At 36.2% G+C, this 27,085-nt stretch overlaps 1 protein-coding gene and 1 long non-coding RNA gene across 3 annotated transcripts; one reads left to right on the top strand and one right to left on the bottom strand.

The window, feature by feature from the left end:
- Positions 1–941: 941 nt before the first annotated feature.
- Positions 942–27,085, bottom strand: LOC127881223 (activating signal cointegrator 1 complex subunit 2-like). Of its 2 annotated transcripts, none has more exons than XM_052428955.1 (15): positions 26,917–27,085; positions 18,760–18,921; positions 17,864–18,034; positions 17,450–17,647; positions 16,142–16,440; positions 14,711–14,818; positions 13,680–13,745; positions 9,722–9,796; positions 8,568–8,787; positions 7,929–8,039; positions 6,166–6,269; positions 5,233–5,355; positions 4,152–4,409; positions 1,751–1,826; positions 942–1,352 (listed from the first exon to the last, which is right to left on the bottom strand). In XM_052428955.1, the coding sequence occupies exons 1-15, from the start codon at positions 26,986–26,988 to the stop codon at positions 1,050–1,052; spliced, it is 2,346 nt and encodes a 781-aa protein (XP_052284915.1). In that variant the 5' UTR covers positions 26,989–27,085; the 3' UTR covers positions 942–1,049. The 2 variants fall into 2 exon arrangements, with proteins under 2 accessions (XP_052284915.1, XP_052284916.1); XM_052428956.1 differs by having other exon boundaries at positions 26,940–27,083.
- On the top strand, positions 19,914–20,652 carry LOC127881226 (uncharacterized). Its single transcript, XR_008049975.1, has 3 exons — positions 19,914–19,994; positions 20,075–20,250; positions 20,363–20,652. It is a non-coding gene; the product is annotated as an uncharacterized LOC127881226 (long non-coding RNA).

Raw genomic sequence — 27,085 nt, 5'->3', positions numbered from 1 at the left:
GGGAAATTCGATAATTTGATGTACGAATATCATTTTATCGTATAATATACATTATTTGCGCACGTATATTGTAAAATATCACAAAAATATATTTACTTTAATTTCCCGACGCGGTTTAATCTCTAAAACTTGATCAATTGTTTAACCCCCTTTTTCTGAACCGACTTTCTTTTATGCATATTTTTGGACCTGACTTTCAAATAACAAACACAGCTCGTATACACAAATTGATCGCAAGTGTTAACAGAAATAAAATGGAAACCAAAATTTATGGCCTCCAACGTTTACTTGTAACTTTGATTTTTCACCCTGGAGCATTGGTGTTATACGCCACGCATAGAGTAATAACTATCCGAAGTAGCATAAAATCCTGCCAGGCACAAACAAGCTGAAGAGCGGAAATAAAAATGCATGATATTTCAATTGACCTTTGAATTATGACAATGGCCTTTCATGAAGGAGCACAGTAGGTATACCAGACACAACTTAAAGTGATGGTGAATAACCACCCAAAGTAATACATAGCTCAAGTCATAAAAACGTTAAAGAGGGGAACTTAATATGCATTACTTTAGACATTTAATTGTGCCCTATCTATAAGGAGTATGGTAGGTGTACGCCACCTATCCTAAGGTCATCAGGTAAAATGGTCCAATGTCAGGAGTCCCTCCAACCATGCTAAGATTACTTTGCTGAAAAAAGCATGACATTTGACCTTGAATTGTGATCTTGCCTCTTTACCGAGGAGCATGGGATTTGTAATTGAGTTTGGTCATTGGAAATAATCCAAAGTTATAATAAAATCTTTCCAGGCTTGTTACAATTACTGAAATCTAAATGGACGCAAAACCACCTCACCATCTAATTATGGGTTGAAGGTGAATCTACTTACAGTACTATACCTTCTTTTGTGGATATACAAATACCAGTAAAGATAATGATATATTTTACTGTTTATTACGTCATCACATAGTACATGTATACTCCAAACCGCAACAAATCCCAAATAAACTGTCCTTGCAATTTAACGTCAAAAAGTATAAAAGAATTCAGACTCTTCTTTTCTTATCCGCAAGTGCCTTCCTATGATCACCTTTGTGCTGTGTCTTCCAGCGCCTGTTTCGCAGCACCTCTTGGCTCTGTCCCTGACCTTTTGGCCCACCCTTGACATCGTAAGTCTTCCCACCCTGACCTGACCCTTGAGATTTGCCTTCTGACCTTTGACCTCCACCTTGACCTTGCTTGTTCCTGTTTGCTTTTGTATGTGCCCTTTCTGCAGCCCTCTCCCGCAGCTCAGCTGGATCTTGTAGGAAGAGATCTCTTTTCTTACCAGGGTCTTCCTCTTCAGATTCCTTTTAAAAATGTAGGCAAAGAACATTTATTTCTTATATTAAAAAAAATTAAACATTTATAATTTAAAAACAAAAATACTTTATAAAAAATATTAACACTACTATGGACCAAAGATGTTTAGCATTTGAGAGGATTTTAAGTATAACAAATTAACATGTTTGTACTGAATTATATCTTATTTAAGTATTCACTCGTCTTTTATCCTCAACACTGTGCAGGAAAATCTCACTACATAAAATTGAACAATTTGAATGGGAGGTCAAATCTTAAAAAAGATTTATAAAAAAAAGAAGCATCTAATGATTCCTTTTTGCTACAAAATAAAACATCCCCATAGGAAACATGCCCATAGGAAACATCCCCATAGGAAACATGCCCATAGGAAACATGCCCATACCTCAGATTCCTCATATGAAGGTCTAGGTGAGTCTCTGGACTGACCTCCCCCAAGAACCCGCGGTACAGTGAACGGCCTGAAAGAATACAATTTCAATGAATTTTTTAATATCAACAATATCTGCCTACAAACCAATGTATCACTGCCACATGTTGGACACTTGAGACACATACGGATGCAGATACACTTTATCCCTGAACTTATGCATAGACACTTTATCCCTGTACTGATGCATACACACTTTATCGGTGTCCTGATGCATAGACACTTTATTCCTGTACGGATACATAGACACTTTACTGATGCAGAGACACTCAATATCTGTTCTGATGTTAGACATTTTATCCCTGTACTGACATATAGACACTTTATCCCTGTACTGATGCATAGACACTTTATTTCTGTTCTGATGTAAAGACACTTTATTTCTGTTCTGATGTAAAGACACTTTATCCCTGTACTGATGTATAGACGCTTTATCCCTGCACTGATGTATATACACTTTATCCCTGTACTAATGTATAGACACTTTATCCCTGTACTGATGTATAGACACTTTATCCCTGTACTGATGTATAGACACTTTATCCCTGTACTGATGCATTGAAACTTTATCCCTGTACTGATGTATAGACACTTTATCCTTGTAATGATGTAAAGACACTTTATCCCTGTACTGATGTATAGACACTTTATCCCTGTACTGATGCATTGAACTAAATCCTTGTTCTGATGTATAGACACTTTTTCCCTGCACTGTTGTATAGACACTTTAACCCTGTACTGATGCATAGACAATTTATCCCTGTACTGATGTAAATACACTTTATCCCTGTACCAATGCATAGACACTATCCCTGTACTGATGTATAGACACTTTATCCTTGTACTGATGCATAGACACTAAATCCTTGTACTGATGTACAGACACGATCACAGTTTTGATGTATAAACACTTTATCCCTGTACAGATGCATAGACACTTAATCCTTGTACTGATATATACATGTAGACACTTAAACTCTGTACTGATTTATAGACATTTTTTCCCTGTATTTATGCATAGACATTTTATCCCTGTACTGATGTATAGACATTTTTACATGTACTGATGTATAGACATTGTATCCTTGTACTGATGTATAGACACTTTATCCCTGTAATGATGTATAGACACTTTATCGTTGTAATGATGTATCGACACTTTATCCTTGTAATGATGTATAGACACTTTATCCCTGTATTGATGTATAGACACTTTATCCCTGTACTGATGCATAGACACTATCCCTGAACTGATGTATAAACACTTTATTTCTGTACTGATATACAGATACTATATCCCTGTATTGATGCATAGACACTTTATCCCTGTACTGATGCATAAACAATTTATCCCTGTACTGATGGATAGACAATTTATCCCTGTACTGATGTATAGACACTTTATCCCTGTACTGATGCATAGACAATGTATCCCTGTACTGATGCATAGACAATTTATCCCTGTACTGATGCATAGACAATTTATCCCTGTACTGATGAAAATACAATTTATCCCTGTACCGATGCATAGACACTATCCCTGTACTGATGTATAGACGCTTTTTCCCTGCACTGTTGTATTGACACTTTTTCCCTGTACTGATGCATAGACAATTTATCCCTGTACTGATGTTAATACAATTTATCCCTGTACCGATGCATAGACACTATCCCTGTACTGATGTATAGACGCTTTTTCCCTGTACTGATGTATAGACACTTTATCCCTGTACTGATGCATAGACAATTTATCCCTGTACTGATGCAGACACTTTATCCATGCACTGATGCAAACACTTTTTCTTTGCACTGATGTATAGACACTTTATCCCTGTACTGATGCATAGACACTTTATCCCTGTACTGATGATCGGACACAGACACTTTGACCCTTCAACACAATTGTAACAATTTGACAAGGCACTGTAAAGTGTTACTGCTATTAAGACATTTAAACTGATAATTACACTTAAAAACTACAACTATTACTGATCCTTGGATATGTAAACCCAATACAAACACTAAGACACTTTAACCCAATGCGTTGATCCCAGAATGTGATATGTAAACTAAGTTCTTATCATAATAGATGCCCTCTGAGAAATCGGGGCTTTATGCATGTGCATACAGTTTCGTCCCAGATTTAGCTGTGAAGTGGTCATATGCCTAATCAGGGACAAAAATGCCCACCTTAACTGTATTTTGGGTTAGAATAGACTTTCTTCTAACTAAAAATACAATAAAAGAAGAAAGTGCTGTCCTTGATAAGCAAGTGGGAACTGCACAGGCCAATCTGGGACAACATTTTAAACACATGTATCAAGCCCTTTTCAAAGAGTTTCGCTAATTTACTCACCTGATAGTGGTAAGCTCGTCAGCTGAGTCAGCGTCATCAGCACCAACCACGTTTGTATCGTATGTATCATCATACTCATCCTCATACATATCCCTGGCATAGCCTTCATTGTTGACCCCTGCGACCCTTGGCGACCCCAAGTGCCCTCTCCCATCATCCTCCACCACGTCCACCACAATGCCGTAGTCTTTGCTGATTGCATCCTTGATGTCACGCAGCTCTGACTGGTCTCCGATCACCACAGACTCGGACTTGTCTCTGAATTAGTCATGAGGATTTTTTAAGTTAGTTTTTAAGTATGTGATCTGATCAATATAACAATAAGAATATTAAAGAATAAATAGGACAGAACAGTACAGATAGTTCATTTTACGACTTAAGCATATACAGCTCATCACCAAATAACAATATAGCAATAATAAATACACATAAATACTCATGCGTAAATAATAACAACCATTTAGTTTATGCATTTTTACTAATATATGATTTTTGTGAGAATGTAATATGTAAGAGAAGCCTCTTTATTTTTTTTTTTACAAAGTTAATTGGATCTTAAAATCCGTCATTGATTGAGAAAATAGGCATTGAGAATAATTAAGCTACTATAAATGTTAATTGGCTACAATATAACATTTTTAAACAACCTACCTCAAGTACTTTTTAAGTCAAAGCAGGATTTTAGTTTCCATTATTTCTATAAACATAGCAACAAAATTTTTGTCTGAACAAAAAACATAACAAAACCCCAAAATGGCCTCTATACAAATACTGGTACTTATTTTCATTAACAAAACTTAAAGACCCATACTGTTACTCCAGGGTACTAATCATGTGCTCAAACAATGATTGGGAAGGTAACACATTTCAAAATTTGATAATGCAGATTTTAAATTTCAATATAGATTCAAGACAGATTTGTTTTAATATATATATACTTTTTGAAATGCCACAAAAATAAAAAGAGATGAATGCACAGGTTAATCAGACTCCACACTTAACGCACATGTGCTAATCTTAGTTTTTTCAGAGCGCAGCAAATATTTTTGTTAAAATATTGTATGTTGACTGTTATCCTTACGCTTTCCCTCTCCTTATTTTCCGAGTATCAACATCATCCCTGTGAAAGACGTCGAATTCATCAAAGTCATAGATATTCTTCCGTTCATGTACCAGGCTTGGAGGAGTAGCTGCCCTTTGTTTCCTGCAGAGACAAAAGCTTACAATAAGTATTCATGAAAAGGTAATCTGTGGCCAATATACTTACCCAATATATTATAATGGGATGTGCCATCAACAACATTTTATGAAGCATATATTCCTTAAACTGTACCACTTACAGCTTTGTCTTTAAGCAATTCATCAACAATTGCCGACATCAAGATAAAAGTCTTGATTTTAGGATAATAATTACAGGTAGAAAATTTGTCAGCTTTCCATAAACAACAATTGATATTCAACGCCTAATTTTTTCTAACATAAAAAGCAGATAATTATTTTTTCTTTTCTTTTTAAAGCAGATAATTAGTAAGTATAAGTTTAACAAGAGATGTGTTTATCAGAAACACAATGCCCCCTATTGCGCCGCTTTGAAATAAAATTTCAATAAATCATTTGGCAGGTTTAGAAATTATCTCCCTTTTAAAGCTTATTACTTTCCTTGGATTGTATTTTTTGACTTTTGACCTTGAAGGATGACCTTGACCTTTCACAACTCAAAATGTGCAGCCTCATGAGATACACATGCATGCCAAATATCAAGTTGCTATCTTCAATATTCAAAAAGTTATGACCAAACTTTAACCAAGGTTAAAGTTTTGGGACACACACAATGAATGAATGACAGACAGACAGGCCAAAAACAATATGCCCCTGATCTTTCGATCCGGGGGCATAAAAAAGGAACATCCTTGAACACTGTTACTTGTTGAATTCTATATTAATTAGATAATTTGAAATAACACCTCCATTTATGTAATTTGGTGTTTATTATTTTATGGTTCAATACATTTACCTTGGTAGCTGCCTATCTAAGTCCCGCAAGCTAGCGGGAAGTCTGTCCTCTAACATCGAGTTGATGACTCTTTCCATGTCATACCCCAGCTCTTCTAGGCACAACTACAATATTTTAATACGTGATATACAAATGAAAATTTAAGGCAAACCTATTTTCTTTTAAATTATTTGAAAATCAATTTATAAACTTTAGCTATTTTAAACATTGGTTTAAATGTTGATCCCCCATGCCTAAACCTTACATTGTAAGCACAAACAATATGACAAATTTCTTTGTATCGCAATACAAACTCTTGACAGGAGGTTCAAGATGGTCTTAGTTTTTTAGATGAAGTTATTTAACTGAAGATGTTTATATAAGCCATTTTGATGACTGTTATCCCAGAAACATGATTTGAGCATACTTGTTCATTTTAAGTCATTTGGATATAAAAGTCTGAAAAATTTAAGTGACCCCTAGGACATCATTAAAGGTGCAATTTTAACTTGTTTGAGGACTGCCAACGTGACAGTTTTGACCCAAGGGGAAGGGGCATGATTTTAACATGCTAAGTTAAGTCAAATATCATAGCTCTGGGCCTTGTTGATTGAGATATTTGTAAGTTATTGAGCTGCACAAGATTATAAAAATCATGTGATCCCTGGGGCATCACCAGTTTGAATCCAGAAGCATGGTTTGACTTAATTACCATAAATTACCTCATTAGAGGCTTCAATCAATTCTGAAAAGCTTAAATTACCTCAAAGAAGCCTTATCTCCGCTCTGGATGCTTATATTACCAAATTAAGCTACTATCTCTTCAATTAAGCTAATATTAGCTCAAATAAGTTAATATTACATCAATTAAGCATATATTACATGTACCTCAATAAAGCTAATATAACCTCAATAAAGCTTATATTACCGCAATAAATCTAATATCACCTCATTAAAGCTAATACTAACTAAATACAGATAGTATTACCTCAATACAAACAATATTACCTCAATATAGCTTATATTAACTCACTGAAGCTTATATTACCTCAATAAAGCAAATATTACCTAAATTAAGCTAAAATAACCTCATTAAAGCTAAAATTACCTCAATAAAGACAATATTACCTCAATACAGCTAATATTACCACAATAAATCTAATATTACCTCATTAAAGCTAATACTACCTAAATACAGATAGTATTACCTCAATACAGACAATATTACCTCAATATAGCTTATATTAACTCACCGAAGCTTATATTACCTCAATAAAGCAAATATTACTGCAATACCGCTAATATTACCTAAATTAAGCTAAAATTACCTCATTAAAGCTAATTATACCTCAATAAAGACAATATTACTTCATTTACTTCAATACAGCTTATATTACCTCATTGATGCTAATATTACCTCAATTAAGCTAATATTACCTCAATTAAGCTAATATAACCTAAATTATGCTAATACATGTACTACCTCAATTAAGCTAACATTACCTCAATTAAGCTTATATTACCTCAACTCAGCTAATATCACCTCAATGAAGCTAATATTACCTCAACGAAGCTTATATTACCTCAACTAAGCTAATATCACCTCAATGAAGCTAATATTACCTCAACAAAGCTTATATTACCTTTAATTAAGCTAATATAACCACAATAAAGCTAATATTACCACAACGAAGCTTATATTACCTCAATTAAGCTAATATTACCTCAATGAAGCTAATATTACCTCAACGAAGCCTTTATTACCTCAATTAAGCTAATATTACCTCAATGAAGCCTTCGCCCAGCTCTGGAAGCAGGTCCTTCACAGAGGTGATCAGGGACTCCAGCTCTACGCCTGTCACTAGTGTGGCACAGGCACCAACAGCAGAGGAATCCTACAGTGGGCATGCCATTATCATACAATATTTATCTTGGTGATATCATTTTTAAGCAGTCTAGTAAAATATTGTATGCATTAATATTTTTGTGTTACTTGAAAAAATATTTTTTGAAATTCAATGTCTTATGTTAATAACGTGCTAAGTATGGGCACATGTTTGTATTTTAGGCAAAATAAATGTTCATCCTTATTTTGTCAAACACTTTAACACTTAGAGAAATATTTTTTACATGAAAGTTCATATTAATGCATAACGTTCAGTGCAAATTTAAAGCATTCTATTTTGTATATAACACAATTAGAACCAGTGTGAAACTGGTTTTATGCAACCAGCATAAAACCAGAACAGCCATCAAGAAACTTCAAATCTATTCAGGTTTTATGCTGTTTGCTGCTCATCAGTATCTAAGGGTTGGTTATGAAGCTTTTAAAACTTGAATCTAGTCGGAAAAGTCTTGATTGTCTTATGCATATCTGAGGGGGAAAGTGTTTAACAAACAGGCCAACTTTATATTACACTCACATAATCCTCCACCTGGTAGGCATCTGCAGGAACAAGATCAGACACCCTACAGCTCGCCAAGGTACCCACCCCTGAGGCCCCGCCCTCCAGTGGGGACGGGGACCCATCAGGGCTTTTTCTTCCCCCTCGGTTCATGGCCCCTTTAGGAGCTTTGCGTTTGCCAAATGTGGCGAAGGCCAGGTTGACTGCCTCCTTTATGTACTGAATTCGGGTTTCATCGCTGAAAATGCTGTCAAGGATTATTTATAAATAAAAATTATAAATAAATAAGGATGGTTAATGGTTATATTCATTCTATTAATGAAGGCTATGGCCGAAACATTTTAGTATTTTAGAAATTAAAATTAAGAAATGCAATGTTTTGAACAGTACATTTTATTATGCTCCCCCAAAATAAATTTTGGGGGGAGCATATAGTTGCCTATTCGTCTGTCCGGGCATGTGTGTGTCTGTCTGTCCGTGCACAATTTTTGTCCGGGCTATTTCTCAGCAACTAATGACCGGAATTCAATGAAACTTAATGGGAAGCTTCACTACCAAGAGGAGATGTGTATATTATCAGCAGGTTCTGGTCGGATGATTTTTCACAGAGTTTTGGCCCTTTGAAATTTTCTATAAAAAAATTCTAGTCCCCCCAACTACTGTGCCCTCAAGACGTTTCCTTTTATCTGAATATATAGTGCAATATTGTGACAAAAAAAACCTTTGGGGAGCATCACTCGTCTCCTGAGACAGTTTCTTGTTTAATAATGTCAAGGATTATTAACACATGAGATACAGTCATAGCTATAATATGAGATTGGATTGTCGTTGTTAAGATCAAATCAAATCTAGTTTAAAATGAACAAAGGTCTGTACACAAGATGTCATTTCCTACCATATTAACTAAATAAACATTTGGCTAACAAACATGATTTTCTTGGACAAGCTCAATAAAACATGGTTTTAAATCTACAACGTGTGCACTATTATATCAAATGCTCTTCACTGAAAGACACCTTTAAATTGCACAAAAACATGTTATATTGACCAAATTGTTTATACAAAATAATGTGTTATGTGTGTATTACATAAAAAATATAAAAATCAAGTAACATCATGAGCCCCAATAAAACATGTAGGGAGCTGTACATGTTATTTATGGTCAAGGATACATGTCCCCACCAGCCTGCAATAGGATGTCAATGTCACCTTGAAAACTGTGAATACCCTCATAGTCGGCCAAGAACCTGCAAAAACAAATGCTGATATTAAGGTTTATACAAACACATACAAGACAAATACAAAATAAAACAAGAGCACCGCCTTGCGGGTGCAGACCGCTCATCTATTTTTCTTTTTAAAGGTGAAGGGACCTATCTCAATACTTCAATCAAAAGAGATGTAGGGGTGGGATGGAGAGGGGTGTTTAGTGTAAGGGTTTGGTCATTTATTACATTATCTTCCAAAAATAAGAAATAACAAGAGGACCAAGATGGCCCTAGTTCGCTCACCTGAGAGGAGTCAGTTCATTCAATCTTTACCAAACATCAAACTTGACCTAGATATTGTCCAGACAAACATCCTGGTCAAGTTTCATCATTATTGAACCAAAACTCTGGCATATGGAGTGATTTTGTTTTTGTAAGATTTGACCTGGTGGCCTGTATTTTGAGTTGACACCCCTTACCAAACATCAAACTTTGCTTACAAAAATAAATATTATGACCAAGATTCATAAATTCTGAAACAAAATTGTGACCTCTAGAGTGTTTACAAGGATTTTGTATAATATAATGAAAATTTGGACAATCTTAGGGCAATAATTATGGCATTAATTATGTGATATATATAAAACCAATCTTTTCACCAAGTTTCATGATGATTGGGCAAAACATGTGACTTCTAGAATGTTCACAAGCTTTTATATAAATATAAAAAAACTGCCCCCCCCCCCCCCCCCCCCCGCCGGCCATGTTATTCAACTGACCGGAACCATTTTCGAACTCAACTCTCATATCAAAGAAACAAATTTTCTGACCAAATTTCATGAAAATTGGGCCAAAAATGTGAGTGTTCACATGTTTCCACTATAAAGATATAGAGAAAAAATGCCTAGCCCACTGGCGGCCTCGTTTTTCACTGATCTGGACCATTTTCGAACTCGTCCGAGATATCAATAAAACCAATGTTTTGACCACCTTTCATGATGATTGGGCATAAATTGTGACTTTACAGTGTTTACAAGGTTTCTCTATAGCCAAATAAGGAAAACTGACCCGCCCAATGGCGGCCATGTTTTTAAACAGACCGGAACCACTTTTAAACTCAATAAAGATATCATTAAGACAAACATTTTGACAAAGTAACATGAAGATTGAACATAAAATGTGACATCTACAGTGTTTACAAGTTTTTTTTTTTTTAACCTAGTGACCTAGTTTTTGACCCGGCACAACCCAGTTTTGAACTCGGCCGAGATTTTATTGGGGCAAAGCTTCTGACTAAGATTCATGAAGATAGGACAACAAATGATGCCTCTAGAGTGTTTAGAAGCAAATGTTAACGAACTGACGGACGGACAACGGACAAAGACCGGTCAGAAAAGCTCACCTGAGCAATCAGGTGAGCTAAAAATACAAACAAAAAATATTTTTTTTTAGGGGGGGGGGGGGGGGGGGGGAGAGATTCTTGGGTGGGACTGTCTAAAAAAAATTATAATAATATATAATAATGTTTTTTAACCATGTTTAAAAAAAATGAGGGGGGGGGGGAGGTCGGGGATTAAAGTGTGAGGGTGTGGTCATTTATAAGATGATCTTTCAAAAATAAAAATAAAATGGTGGGGTCGGGTTGGGGGAGGGTAAAGTGCGAGGGTGTGGTCATTGTATTATCGTTGTATGTCAGGTAAGAGTTGTTTTGTCAAAGTATCAATCACATCTGATCATAAATAAAATTCATGGCAATTTTAGATAATTTTTGTTATTTGACCTTGAGAGTCAAGGTCATTCAAAGGTCAAGGTAAAATTAAACTTGCCAGGTACAGTACCCTCATGATAGTATGAAAGTATTTGAAGTTTGAAAGCAATAGCCTTGATACTTTAGAAGTAAAGTGGACGTAAACACAAAATTTAACCATGTATTTAAAGTTATTAGTCAAAAAAGGGCCATAATTTCGTCAAAATGACAACAAGAGTCGTGGAACTTGTCCTGTACAGTCCCCTTATGATAGTTTGCGAGTGTTCCAAGTCTGAAAGCAATAGCTATGATACTTTAGGAGTAAAGTGGACCAAAACACAAAACTTCAAGAAATTTTCAATTTTCTAAGTATAAAGGGGCCATAATTCTGTCAAAATGCCAGTCAGAGTTACATAACTTTGCTTGCACAGTCCCCGAATGATAGTTAGTAAGTGTTGCAAGTATGAAAGCAATAGCTTGATACTGTAGGAATAAAGTGGACATAGACACAAAACTTAATCAAATTTGCAATTTTCTAAGTATAAAAAGGGCACATAATTCAGTCAAAATGCAAGCAAGAGTTATCTAACTTTGCCTACCCAGTCCCCTCATGATAGTAAGTAAGTGTACCAAGTTTGAATGCAATAGCTTTGATACTTAGGGAATAAAATGGACCTAAACACAAAACTTAACCAAATTTTCAATTTTTTAAGTATAAAAAGGGCACATAATTCTGTCGAAATGCACACCAGAGTTATCAAACTTTGTCTGCCCAGTCCCCTCATGATAGTAAGTAAGTGTACCAAGTTTGAATGCAAGAGCTTTGATACTTAAGGAATAAAATGGACCTAAACACAAAACTTAACCAAATTTTCAATTTTTTAAGTATAACAAGGGACAAAATTGTTACAAAACCAGGTTTTCATTGTGAAAAAAAAACTGATAATGGGAGACAACTCAAACTGAACTTTTGAAATGAACAAACAAAATCAACCCCCTTTGTAAGTTTGTTTTAAAATGAATCTATTTTTAGTAGTGGCGACCTTGACATTGGAGATATTGACGTGATTCTTTCGTGCGACACACCGTCCCATGATGGTGAACAAATGTGCCAAATGATTTTAAAATCTCATAATGAATGACATAGTTATAGCCCAGACAAGCTCATTTATGGCTATTTTTTACCTTTGAACTCAAAGTGTGACCTTGACCTTGGAGATATTGACGTAATTTTTTCGCGCGACACACCGTCTAATGATGGTTAACAAATGTGCCAAATGATTTTAAAATCTTACAATGAACGACAAAGTTATGGCCCGGACAAACTTGTTCCGCCCGCCCGCCAGCCAGCCCGCCAGCCTGCCAGCCAGCCAGCCAGCCCGCCCGCATTCGCCAATCTAATAACCAGTTTTTTCCTTCGGAAAACCTGGTTAAAAAGGGCACATAATTCTGTCAAATTGCACACCAGAGTTATCAAACTTTGCCTGCTCAGTCCCCTCATGATAGTTAGTAAGTGTACCAAGTTTGAATGCAATAGCTCTGATACTTTATGAGAAAAGTGGACCTAAACATAAAACTTAACCGGACGCCGACACAGATGCCGACGCCAAGGTGATGACAATAGCTCATTTTTTTTCTTCAAAAAATAGATGAGCTAAAAATGAACTTTTAAAAAGATGTTTAGAGATCTAAGAATATACTGTATATTTAATACTATTTGTGTTGTTCTTACCAAAACACATGTCAAAAATAGGTGAGTTATTGGGTCAGCAAGTAATTGTTTTACATTGCTATTAGTATTTATAAGTACGGGTATTCAATTTTAGTTATAATGTTTATTTACTTTGAACCTGGGATCATTGTTTGTAAAATGTGCTCCTAAGTATGCATCATCTTAACACAAAATAACAAGAGCATTTACACTGACAAACTATACTAACTGAACATTCAATATGTAACTATGTTCAAATAAACTTATTTAGAGGTATTTGTAGAAAAATGTTAGCCTCCCCCTCCATGACTATGTGCTTTCACCTGTCTATCTCAAAAAAGTTGTCAAGATTGAGCAGAAATAAAATGGTTTACAAGCAGACCATCCAAACGACCAAGGACAGGTGCAAAGCATAAACACCTTCTTTATTGCAGGAAACCAATGAGATGACTTCATGTCCATACCTTCTGTCATTCAGAATGCCAGACATGATATGTAGATAGTCCTCTATGTAGTCAGATGAAATAGCCCTACAAGCAAGACACACATTTAGTTAACATAACAAACAAAATCTTAAAATTATTTGATTATATGTTCCTAGTATACCAAAATAATTTATAATATGATAGCAACATGGTCATGGCATAAGATGCGGTATTAAACATACAACTTAATGATGTATTTTCTATTTTTGAATATGAATTTTAAATTTACGCACACTGTTTTTTAAATGGATAGTAAAATACAAGTCACATCATCAAACTCCAAATAACATTTTCTGTTAAAGGGTAGTAAACTCATCTGAAATATTGTGTCCAATTGTATATTTACCCCTTGAGAGTATAACAAATCATAAAGATTAACTCTTTCAGTGCTGGATCCGAATTTTGAAGGCCTTTGCAAACAGTTTGGATCCAGATGAGACGCCACAGAATGTGGTGTCTCATTAGGATCCAAACTGTTTGCTTTTCTGATAGTATACTTTGAATTTTTTTGGAAGAAAATGCTAATTTTATAAATTCAGCAGACAACATTTTAGCAGACAACAAATTTCCCAGCCTGCAAATGGTTAAGTTTTCAGTTTCAAGTAGGGATGGGCCCCAAGGAATATTGATACTTAACATCTAGTTATCTAAACGGTACAATTACCCCTATTTTTCTTTACTTTTCTTATGGGCTTTTTCAATACATCTTAAATAAACTCTAAAATCATCTTATCACAATATTGGTCTATAATATTCACATTTTTCCAAGAAACCTGGCCACATTGAGTAGTTAATAACTTTTGATAACAATAAATGACAGACAGCGGCCTGCACATCTGGTATAGTACACTTTAATCCAGTACCAGTACAAAATAGTTGCTGGAACACAGAGTAGTAGTTAAGGTATGTCAACTATTAGTGGCATACAAGCCAATATTGATATTCTCTTCACATCATTCTGAAAATCATTTCAAGCTAAAATATTTGTCAGCTCATACCATAAGCTTTACCTTTTCTCAAGCAGTGGCTGGATGCAGCAGTGATACACGACTGTCTTGAACACTTCCAAAAGGTTAGTCTTTGCCTGTGTCAGCTTTTGCTTTAGTGCCTTCTTGGTGCTGTAACAAGGAGTTTATAAAATTACGAGTCTCTGCCTATAAAAACAGAGCTTCATGCATGTGCGTAAAGTGTCGTCCCAGATTAGCCTGTGCAGTCTGCACAGGCTAATCAGGGACGACACTTTCCGCTTTTATGGTATTTTTAGTTTCAAGGAAGTCCCTCCTTACAGAAAATCAAGCTTAAGCGGAAAGTTTCGTTCCTGATTAGCCTGTGTGGACTGCACAGGCTAATCAGGGACAACACTTTACGCACATGCATTAAACCCATATTTCTCATAACACGACACAAATTACGAGTCTCTGTCTCAGAACTTCTTGCATGTGTGAAAAGTGTCGTCATAGAGACTGCACCTGCTAATCAGGGACACACTTTCAGCTTTTCAGGGACTTTTTAGTTTTTTACTCAAAAGAAGTCCCTCCTTTGCAAAAATCCAGTTAAGGCAGAAAATTTGTTCCACATGAGCATGAGCAAACTGTACAGGCTAATCTTGGCAACACTTAACACACATGAATTAAATCTAGATCTTCAGAACAATATCACTTTATTTGCCAATTTGGGGTGATGGGAATTTATAGTATGGGGACTACTTTGCAATAAGATTGTGACTTACGATTGTTATCACTACAATCAGTAAAATGAGGATATATCAGATGTTTTAGATAATAACAAAGACAAATGTCTTACAGCAACGCCAAATATTGAAGTGAACAACATGTAGCCTTCAAATAACACCTATGCCCACAGTGGAAGCCATCTATGTATTGATTTGTTGGTCAGTATGCCAAAGTCCATGTAAAAAAAGTAGGTCAAAGTGAGGTCAAGTGATGTGGGTGTGTTGAAAGTAATTAAATATCATTAGATAAAATTCATGCCAGTATAAAAGCATTGCAGCGAGCAGAATTGATTTTAATGAAAAACATCATTTTGGTTTAGCCTCTTATGGACACAAGGCCAGACAAACGAATAAACAGCCAAATTGCTATATACCTCCTGGAATCTATGGATGCTGGGGGGCATAAAAATCTCCAAAATATATTTACTTCAATAATTTGCACTAGTTCATGATATCTAGCTCTGTTGTACAATTCATGGAATGGACAATAAAACAAGGAACAATTAGAAAATAGTGTATGGAGTAAGAAAACATGGCAAATTTAACATTTGTCTTCAACTACTACCAAAAACTTATTAAACTTAGACTTAGAAACAGAAGATATATACATATTGGCTAATAACACTTATACAGCTCAAAACCTTAATGCATACAATCTGTGCAATTGTTTTAGATGCAATCTTTATAAATAATGAATTTATAAATTCACCTTATATCCTGTTCTTTTTGTTTCAATGTTGCAAACACTTCTGGCACTACAGCACCATAAAATGCTGGAAGTTTGACTAGAAATTCTCCACCGTGGAAGGCCATACAGGCAGGGGGGTAGACGTTGAGGAATGAGGTCAAGGTCATTCCAATGTCTGATAAGTACAGAATTATGTCATTGAATTCTCCAGTTGCCATGGTAACCAGTGATACTATGTTGCCTTGGTCACCAAGTTTCTGAGGTGTTTGTGACCCCGGGTCGGGATGAATGCCACATTTAGCCATGATGTTGTCAAAAACCTGTTGAAAGGAAAGAAACATGAAATTTTACTCTTTTCAACATTTTTTTCTGTAAACTAAAAGAAGTTGAACTTTTCTTAATCTTGATCTGGTAATTTGTGATGGCTCCTCCCTTACGAGATATACTTAGTATGAAACTCAACCCTAAACAAACCCATTTTTCATTACGGCTATTTTGAACTGGAAGATGTCATTTCTTTCAAATGCATCAACATTTCTCCTGCATCAATTTAATGCAAAGACAGATAAAAAAATATTCTTCCTCATACAGCAAAAGTAAACCATAAAACTTATGACAGCTGTAAAATGACAACCATTACACTTCAAAATTGAGTGATTCATAAATTTTCTTGGTCACACAAAATACATGTAACTGTTAAAAACAAGATACCGTCGGAGACAGGTGATGCTCCCCAAAGGTTTTTTGTCACAATATTGCACTATATATTCAGATAAAAGGAAACATCTTGAGGGCACAGTAGTTGGGGGGACAATAATATTTGTAAAGAAAATGTCAAAGGGCCATAACTCTGTGAAAAATCATCCGACCAGAACCCGCTGATAATATGCACATCTCCTCTTGGTAGCAAAGCTTCCCATAAAGTTTCATTGAATTCCGGTCATTAGTTGCTGAGAAATAGCCCGGACAAGAATTGCACTATATGTACAGTTAATGAAAAATTTCAAAGGGCCATAACTCTGTGAAAAATCATCTGACCAGAATCCTCTGATATCATGCACATCTCCTCTTGGTAGTGAAGCTTCCCATAAAGTTTCATTGAATTCCAGTCATTAATTGCTGAGAAATAGCCCGGACAAAAATTGTGCACGGACAGACGCACGGACGGACAGACGAAGCGGCAACTTCATGCTCCCTCTAAAAATTTTGGGGGGAGCATAAAAAAAAGTGATCTAGTAGCAAAACATGTCAAGGTAAACATGATTTTTAAAGAATCTGGATCACTGGATTTCAATCATCTTATAACACTTTAGCAAGGCTGCAGTGTACCTCACTCAAAGTGCCAACAATTCCAGCGAGGTCGTCATTATACTTTGGCTGCTGTGTGAAAATGTTCTCAATCATCCGTGCCAGCAAAGGCTGGTTCCCCTGCCCGTACAGGACACACAGGTCCAGAAGCTTGGGTATGTCATACAGGAAATTCTCATAGAGGATCTCACCAAACACGCTTGGCGTGATGTGATGTTCCTAGAAATATTCAAAACTAATTAAATACACAAACATAAAGTCCATGATTAACTTTGAGCGCTCAAGTGAGGTACCTATCTGATAATTGGGATATCTTAAGAAATTATGCATCTACACTGCACATTTAAATCTATAAATTGTCTAACAGTGATTTTTTTTACAATTTACTCTTTGTGATAATATAGTGCTATGCAAATATATAATACAAATTATGACCTTTGATTCCTTATATGTTGACATTCTCATACACGTTAGGAACACAAGGCGATGAACTTCATCATGCGACTTCTTTGCAGAAGAAGGTAATTTTGCTACCGTTTCATAGGAGCGGGGAGCATATCGCAGATAGCTATCAATGCATCTGTGCAAGCTCTCATCAAATATGGCCTGCAAAAAGTTAAAACAATACCAAGTTACTATAGCAACAGAATTTAACTATAACCAAGCTTTGTAGTAAACATAACTAATAGTCATGAACGACTTTGTCAGCTAGGTTCAAGGGAAAATAACTCTGGAATGCGTGGCTCCCAGCCTCGCCCTCCCATAGGATAAAAACAATGTCCTGTATGCATATATCTTCATTTCATGGTGATTACTTATGCAAAGTTTCAATTTAACCGTTTACCAAACTCCAAACATTTTATGTGGATAAACTGACAGACTGACAAATAGACCAACAGAGTGACTCAAATATACCTCTCCACGGGGCGTGGGGGTTATACGGTATTCTTTCTGCCCTAAATGTTATACGCCATGGATTGCTTGAAATTTAAATATAACTCATCAGTAGTTTTATTTTCATATTATTAAAAGTAGTTATTATTTAAGGTACTGCAGACAAATCCAGTGAAATCACTATTTTGAAAATAACATCATTAAAATAAAAAAGATTTGGTGCACAATTGACCATTTTAGAAGGACATAATTTTTGCCCATAGTGTCCCTTTATGATAATTTTCTAAATTATTATGAAGTTCACGTAATAATGAAACATTAATTTGTCTGATTTTCACTAGTAAAAAACAACAACATATTGACCCTAGTTTTTCTATTAGATAACAGTTATATATCCCCCTTTTTAAACCCTACCTTTTGTTAGGACATTGTCTCACCTGGCACCAGAATCTCCCATGAGGCAACTGCAGAAGCCAATGTAGGTCATCCTCAATAAATTTCAGCCTCTCAAGCCACTCCTCATATTGACCTTTGTCTGAAAGGTCAATAGGTGGAGCCTGGTAGCCAACAAACTGGACTTCTTCCATCCACCTTGGGTCCTAAGATTAGAAAACAAATGAAAGAAACTTCAACTTCATTCTTTTTCAGCTATATTTAATTTTTACTTGTATTGGCAAATTGGGTGTGCAAATTAAGAGGACTGATTACTGCATCTTTAACCCTTTGCATGCTGGGTAATTTGTCTTCTGCTAAAATGTCGTCTGCTGAATTTCTAAAATTAGCATTTTCTTCGATTTTTTTTCAAAGAATACTATCAGAATAGCAAACAGTTTGGATCCTGATGAGATGCCACGTTCTGTGGTGTCTCATCAGGATCCAAACTGTTTGCAAAGGCCTTCAAAATTCGGTTCCCGCACTGAAAGGGTTAATGTTACGCAAATGCAATTGAAAGTTGTGTCATTGAATGAAACCAAAACTAAATCGGGGTCAAAGGATTCGTCATACTACATGTGCACGTATTTGTTTGTTGGACTTATTGTACCGGTAGAAAGACGCTTTGATTAAATTGTGTCAGATGGTAAAAACAAACCTGTAATAGGTGTAATAACACAAAATAATTTGAGTTTAACACATTATGTTGACTATGTTATACATGTAGAATTTCTGTAGCATGTGTATCCGTAGTATCGGCCCTCTTAAGGAAAACATGTAAATAGTTTAAGTAAAAAGATTTAAAAACATACCTGTTTAATATGTTAATGTATAGTTTAATGTGTATTCTTCGGGGCAAAATAACAAAAACTAAAATCTGTAATGTTTTGCCAAAATACTGGCAAGACTAAGCTCCATAATTATAGTAATTAGTATTAATCAGTATCATGTACATCGTTTCTCATAATATCTGCCATTCTGATTGCCAGATTAGTTGCTAAACTTTGTTACTTTGAGCATGTTCTTTTTCTATAAATGGTTTCTTAATGGAAAAACGAAACTCTTGTTCATGTTTCTCTTAAATTAGATTTTTTTCCCCACAAATAAGCGGCTTATAAATGTACAGTCAACTTGCCATTAGAGGGTCACACCAATAGGGGGTCACACCAATAGGGGGTCACACCAATAGAGGGTCACACCAATAGGGGGTCACACCAATAGAGGGTCACACCAATAGAGGGTCACACCAATAGAGGGTCACACCAATAGGAGGTCACACCAATAGGAGGTCACACCAATAGAGGGTCACACCAATAGGAGGTCACACCAATAGAGGGTCACACCAATAGAGGGTCACACCAATAGGGGGTCACACCAATAGGGGGTCACACCAATAGGGGGTCACACCAATAGAGGGTCACACCAATAGAGGGTCACACCAATAGGGGGTCACACCAATAGAGGGTCACACCAATAGGGGGTCACACCAATAGAGGGTCACACCAATAGAGGGTCACACCAATAGAGGGTCACACCAATAGGGGGTCACACCAATAGGGGGTCACACCAATAGGGGGTCACACCAATAGGGGGTCACACCAATAGGAGGTCACACCAATAGAGGGTCACACCAATAGAGGGTCACACCAATAGAGGGTCACACCAATAGAGGGTCACACCAATAGGGGGTCACACCAATAGAGGGTCACACCAATAGGGGGTCACACCAAAAGGGGGTCACACCAATAGAGGGTCACACCAATAGAGGGTCACACCAATAGAGGGTCACATCAATAGGGGGTCACACCAATAGAGGGTCACACCAATAGGGGGTCACACCAATAGAGGGTCACACCAATAGAGGATCACACCAATAGAGGGTCACACCAATAGAGGGTCACACCAATAGAGGGTCACACCAATAGGGGGTCACACCAATAGAGGGTCACACCAATAGAGGGTCACACCAATAGAGGGTCACACCAATAGAGGGTCACACCAATAGGGGGTCACACCAATAGAGGGTCACACCAATAGGGGGTCACACCAATAGAGGGTCACACCAATAGAGGGTCACACCAATAGAGGGTCACACCAATAGGGGGTCACTATCGTGTATTTCATGAAAAAGTGTAATCAAAGCAAAATCAATTGTTGCATAGTGTGTCACTTGGATAAATGTACAATTTTACAAATTTGTGAAAAGATGCTCCAACTGTTGATCTGACAGGGAAGATACCGGTAATGCTGTAAACAGTGATCCTTTATTTGGGATAGCGAGTGCTTTTGTGTACATCATTTTATTATAGGTAGTGTTTATTTATTTTCAATTAAACCTTTTTAATCTGAAATATGGTTAAATGACAGCTTTATAAACTGTTTATTTTATAGTTTTTGTGATCATATGATATTTTTTCATTGTCGTACTTTCATTGGTCATTTTTGCAAAAAATCAGAAGTGTACTGCGGCAAAATAATAATACAGAAAAATGATATAACAGCATTTATTTTTACATCTTGTCACATACACACAAAAGCCAAAAGGACAAAATTCTAATGGAAATATTTTAGGTTTTTTGGCATGTGATTTTCTATCGGCAAGTTGATAGTATCACCTACCTGGATACCTGGATCGTAGGGCCATAATTTTAGCGTTTAAGCTATCTTGGCCTGTCTTATAAAGGTCTTCTTGTAGGTTTCTCACAATTGATATATAACTAACTAGAAATGGCGCGGCAGAGGCCGACGCGTATCCCCACGCCGAATGTTTGACCTAGGTGTGCCCCAGGGTTGGTAATGGGGCCATGCATAGCTGAGATTGACCGTATTGTCATAAGAGAAGTTCATCATCAATTAGAAGTGAATTGGTGTAGAAATGAAGAAGTTATAGTAAAAGGCAATTTTGGGTGGGTGTGACATATGTGGGCAGGGCGCCCCAGGGTTGGTAATGGGGCCATGCATAGTTGAGATTGACCGTATTGTCATAAGAGAGGTTCAGTATCAATTTGAAGTGAATCGGTGTAGAAATGAAGAAATTATAGTAAAAGGCAATTTTGGGTGGGTGTGGTCTATGTGGGCGGGGCGCCCCAGGGTTGGTAATGGGGCCATGCATAGTTGAGATTGACTGTATTGTCATAAGAGAAGTTCAATATCAATTTGAAGTGAATCGGTGTAGAAATGAAGAAATTATAGTAAAGGCAATTTTGGGTGGGTGTGGTCTATGTGGGCGGGGCCCCAGGGTTGGTTATGGGAACATGCATAGTTGAGATTGACCCTAATGTCATTAGAGAAGTTCAGTATCAATTTGAAGTGAATCCGTGTAGAAATGAAAAAATTATAGTAAATGGAATTTTTTGGTGGGTGTGGCCTATGTGGGCGGGCGCCCCAGGGTTGGGATTGGGGCCATGCATAGTTGAGATTGACCCTAATGTCATAACAAAAGTTCAGTATCAATTTGAAGTGAATCCGTGTAGAAATGAAAAAATTATAGTAAATGGAAATTTTTGGTGGGTGTGGCCTATGTGGGCGGGGCGCCCCAGGGTTGGGAATGGGGCCATGCATGGTTGAGATTGACCGTATTGTCATAGGTGAGGTCCAGTATCAATTTGAAGTGAATCGGTGTAGAAATAAAGAAGTAAATGTAAAATAACCTAAAAAAATGAGTGATAATTTCTGACGCGGCCCCACCCCAACCCCTATAACTTTTGACCCAGGGGTCAGATCAAAATTCCAAATAGTGCAGGGTCGCACATATGCTCATAGCTACCATGTGTGTAAATTTCAAGGTTCTAGTGCTTTTAGTGTAGGAGGAGATAGTGGCCAGGACGGACGGACAGACGGACGGACAGACGGACGGACGGACGGCGGAGATCACCACAATATCCCCACCTTTTTTTCAAAAAGCGTGGGGATAATTAATTTCATTGTGCGCATAACATGATGGTTCAAATTGTTTAACGTTCCAATTTTCCTTGTTCAGATGGGTTTTGAAAAGGTTCACATTATTTGAAGAAATAGTTTCTTCAATCAGACTGTTCCAAAATGAAATAGCTCTAATTGAGAATGAATTTAATTTGATGTTCTTCTTGCACTTTGGTGCATGGAGTTTCAATGAATGACCACGCAAATCATTTTGTGAAAGAGAGAACAGTTTGTCCCATTTCAGACTGTCAATATTATGCATGGATTTGAACACTTGTATGATATAAGCTCTATAATGTCTATACTCCAAGGTGACAAGACCAAGTTCCTTCAATCTCTTAGTGTAAGGAAGGTGAAACAAGTTTGGCACAATTTTGGTAGCTCTTCGTTGAATATCTTCAATTTTCTTAATATGTTTTTTCAAATGTGGAGACCATACACTAGATCCATATTCCAATGTGGGTCGAACAAGCGATTTGTATAAATTATTAAACATGTCCTTGTCAAGATATTCAAATGTTCGGTGTATCAATCCTAGAATTCTTTGTGCTTTACATGTGATATCAGAAATGTATTGATCAAAATTGAGCTTATTATCAAAAGTTATTCCCAAATCTTTCTCATTTGTCACAGATTCAACATAAACGAAATTTCCATCCTTCTCTCTCATAGAGTATCTGAACACTTCTTCATTACTTCCTATGTGCATGACCTTACATTTATTGGCATTAAAGGACAATTTCCACTTTTCACTCCAGTCACAAAGTTTGTCAAGATCAGCCTGAAGCTTTTCACACTCTTCAATATTGGGAACTTGTGAATATAATTTAGTATCATCAGCAAAGATTTTCACTATTCCAGAGACAACATCAGGCAAGTCATTGATGAAGCAGAGAAATAGAATTGGACCTAGTACACTTCCTTGGGGTACTCCAATTACTACATCAGCCCATGAAGAAACAGATGAACCAACCCGCACACACTGTGTCCTGTTATGTAAAAAGTCTTGCACCCAGTTGAAAAGTTGACCTACAATTCCCAATGTTTTCAGCTTAAACAGCAGCAAATCATGAGAAACACGGTCAAACGCTTTAGCAAAATCAAGATAAATAATATCTATTGGTACTCCAGAATCTTGCATATTTGCCCATTCATCAAAAATTTCTAGAAGCTGAATAACACAAGAACATCCTGACATGAAACCATAATATGAACTGTTAATTTTTCTCTAATCAATTTTTTACAAAGCTTGCATACAACTGATGTTAAACTAACAGGTCTATAGTTTGATGGGTCTTTTTTGTTTCGTTTTTTGAAAATAGGCGACATAATGGGTTTTCTCCAATCCTCTGGAATAACTCCTTCATTCAATGATTTGTTGAAAAGCAATGTTAATGGTTTAACCAACTCATTTGTAGCTTCACTAAGCACTTTAGGATGAATACAGTCCGGTCCTGGTGACTTTCCTTGGTTTATTAACTTTAACACTTTTAAAACCTCAATTTCACTAAAGCTTATGTGATTTAAAATTTCGATTTCATCCATGACTTCTATGTGTTCTCCTGTTTCAATCTCTGCTTTCACAAATACACTGCTGAAAAAAGTGTTGAGTAAATTGGCCTTTTCTTCACAAGTTTCCGCCTCCGAATCATCAGGCTTAATCAATGCACCGATAGTGTCTTTAGTTTTCCTTTTGGAATTCACATACATGTACCTCCAGAAGGACTTATCATTGTTTTTAACTTCTGAAGCTACTTTCTTCTCGTAAGATTTTTTACTATTTTTTATTGCCTTTGCACACTCTTGTCTGCTGCTTGCATATTTCTGATAAGCTATAGGTGATCTTGAGTATTTGTACTTTTTCCAATACTTATTTTTCTTCTGTATTGCTAATCTAGCGTTTTTATCCAACCACAATGGTAACTGTGCACAATGAATATTTACAATGTTACGATTTGACTAAAGTGGAATATGTTTGGATGTTACCTCTTCAATAGTAGTTTTAAATAATGTCCATGCACAGTTTGTATCGCTGTTAGTAAATAATAAGTCTCAGTCCACAGGGGACAGATTAGCCCTTATACTTTCATAGTCCCCCTTGAAATATTGACGCCTTTCTTGGTGTTCTGATAGATCATCCGTAAATAAACACAGTTTGCAGTACACAACCGAATGATCACTTTTACCAATGGGGGATGTCACAACAACTGAGTTATCCAGTACTGTAGATTCAGCGTTAATAAATAAAAGATCCAGACAGCTGGGATTATGACCATCTCTAAAACCCGTACATTCCTTGACATGCCGATGCAGAAAACAATCCAATACTGTATAAAAAAATTGATGACCATCTGAGTTAATGACATAGTTACACTCTAGAGTTTTCCAATTAATGTCTTTGAAATTAAAATCTCCCATAATAACATGATGTGAATATTTTAATTTACAGACTTTGTTGATTAATTCAAACAGTCTTAAGTTGTTGGCACAATTTGAGTTGGGACTCCTGTAAATCATTCCAATTAAAATATTGTCTTTCCCTTTTAGTTTCAAATCACACCAGACATGTTCAGCAAATTTAATTGAATCCTATGCAACAACACTTGAAGCTTTCAGTATTTTTTTTACTAATAACATAACACCCCTGCTTCCATCTGTAATTGGACAAAACACATCATAGCCTGAAAATTTAATGTCATTTACACTCAGCTTCTCATGTGCAAATTTGGGAAAAACTTCACATATACCAAAAATATCTGGATTTTCATTCGCTAAGAATGCTTCCAACTCTGCAACCTTATTTGACAAACTGTCAATGTTTGTAAAGCCAATTATTAATGAATCCACAAATGAACTTTTGGTATTTACATTTGTTTTGTCTGTACTAATGCTCGAATCAGATGTCTCAGTTACAAATGACACAATACTATCTGTACTTTCAGTTAAAAATGATAAATCAGAAGGTAATGAAGAACAATTAACTTTAGAACTATTAAACTATTTAACATTAACTGTGTTGAACAATAAATCCTAAAGTTGGCATTCCTGTCCCCCGCTGCCTCTGTGCGGATGACTTTTGGTAGCTCAACTATTTTATCTCTTCTTATTCCCCAATTCCTATTAGGGTCATCCTTCCGATTAATTGTCAACTCCTTCCTTAAGGTCCCTTCCAATCCCTTCTTTGCTGAATTCTTCATTGTTTTTCATACGAAATGCATTTCTGAGGATCATACCTCTAATGTCCCTACTTTCGATTGTAACGGTCTGACCTTAACTGATTTGTTGTCAAATTTTCCTAGTCTTGTAATAGATGATGCTTCAACATGCCCAAATGCACCTGGTAACCCTAATACTTCTTAAAGAATTGATTTTAACGTATCCTTATCAGCGCTGAGGTTCCCATTATCTTCTATCTATCTATCTATATATACTGCCAAGCGTCCTTTAGAGCATTATAGGCAGAGGGACATTATCGAGTCCGTTTCCTGGGAAGAACCAGTACTAGGTGTCTATGGAGGAGATAACGAGATCGCTCCCCGAGTCTTTTACATTAAAAAAGATCAAATTGTTAACCCTTGCACTTTCCTCTTGTCGCTCATCCAAAATATCCTTAACTGTGCCTGATACAAAACTGTGTAGGTTTCTTTCAAATCTGTTATGTTGCCATTACATTCCTGAACATTTTTCGAAAGATTTTTCATCTCGCTCTCCAGCTGGTCTTGCCTTTTGTGTACCAATGTTAGCATTTTGAAAACTTTTTGGGATGCCCCTTTACAGCTTTTGCAAGACCATTGAATACTGTCGTCAGACTTGATAAGAAAATCGTAATCACTTACGCTCACTCACACAGGTGGAAGTAACGTACCCAGGATAGTATTTTTCATATATATATTGTTTAGGAGCCCAATATATTCAAATAAATATATAAAATCATGTTTAATGAGAAAAAAATTGACAAAGAGCCATGAAAAAAAATCCCCACCCTCTGATATTGGAATCATAACGTTATGATTCCAATATCAGAGGGTGGGGATTTTTTTCACGGCTCTTTGTCAATTTTTTTTCTCATTAAACATGATTTTATGTATTTATTTGAATATAATAGGCTCTTAAAAAAATAAATAACAAAAAAATACTATCCAGGGTACGTTACTTCCACCTGTGCTCACTCACTGACATTTTATGTGAAACAAGTTATCACTAAATGATGAAGAAATATAATTCAAAAGAAAATTACATACCAAAGCTGGAACACTTTGTTTACTTTTGCCATCTTGTAGTAAGATCTTCTGTTTATCAAGTGGAACGCTCATTTTACAATGTAGATAAAGTAAGACATTAGGACTCTTGCTTAGATTTTTTGACAGATTTCACAACTTGATGTTGGAGCAGGGTACCATAATATTGTGG

The sequence above is a fragment of the Dreissena polymorpha genome, chromosome 5 (assembly GCF_020536995.1).
Source record: "Dreissena polymorpha isolate Duluth1 chromosome 5, UMN_Dpol_1.0, whole genome shotgun sequence".
Taxonomy (NCBI): Eukaryota; Metazoa; Mollusca; class Bivalvia; order Myida; family Dreissenidae; genus Dreissena; species Dreissena polymorpha.
This window is presented reverse-complemented; position numbering and strand designations above follow the sequence as displayed.

Bases quoted from the DNA above. Each gene is read 5' to 3' on its own strand.
- LOC127881223 (XM_052428955.1), bottom strand. From the start codon at position 26,988: ATGAGCGTTCCACTTGATAAACAGAAGATCTTACTACAAGATGGCAAA. The intron at 17,648-17,863 runs GTCATAATTTGT...GAATATTTCTAG, and splicing joins CAACATATAAGGAATCAAAG to GAACATCACATCACGCCAAG. The intron at 14,819-16,141 runs GTGAATTTATAA...TCCTTGTTACAG, and splicing joins CAAAAAGAACAGGATATAAG to CACCAAGAAGGCACTAAAGC.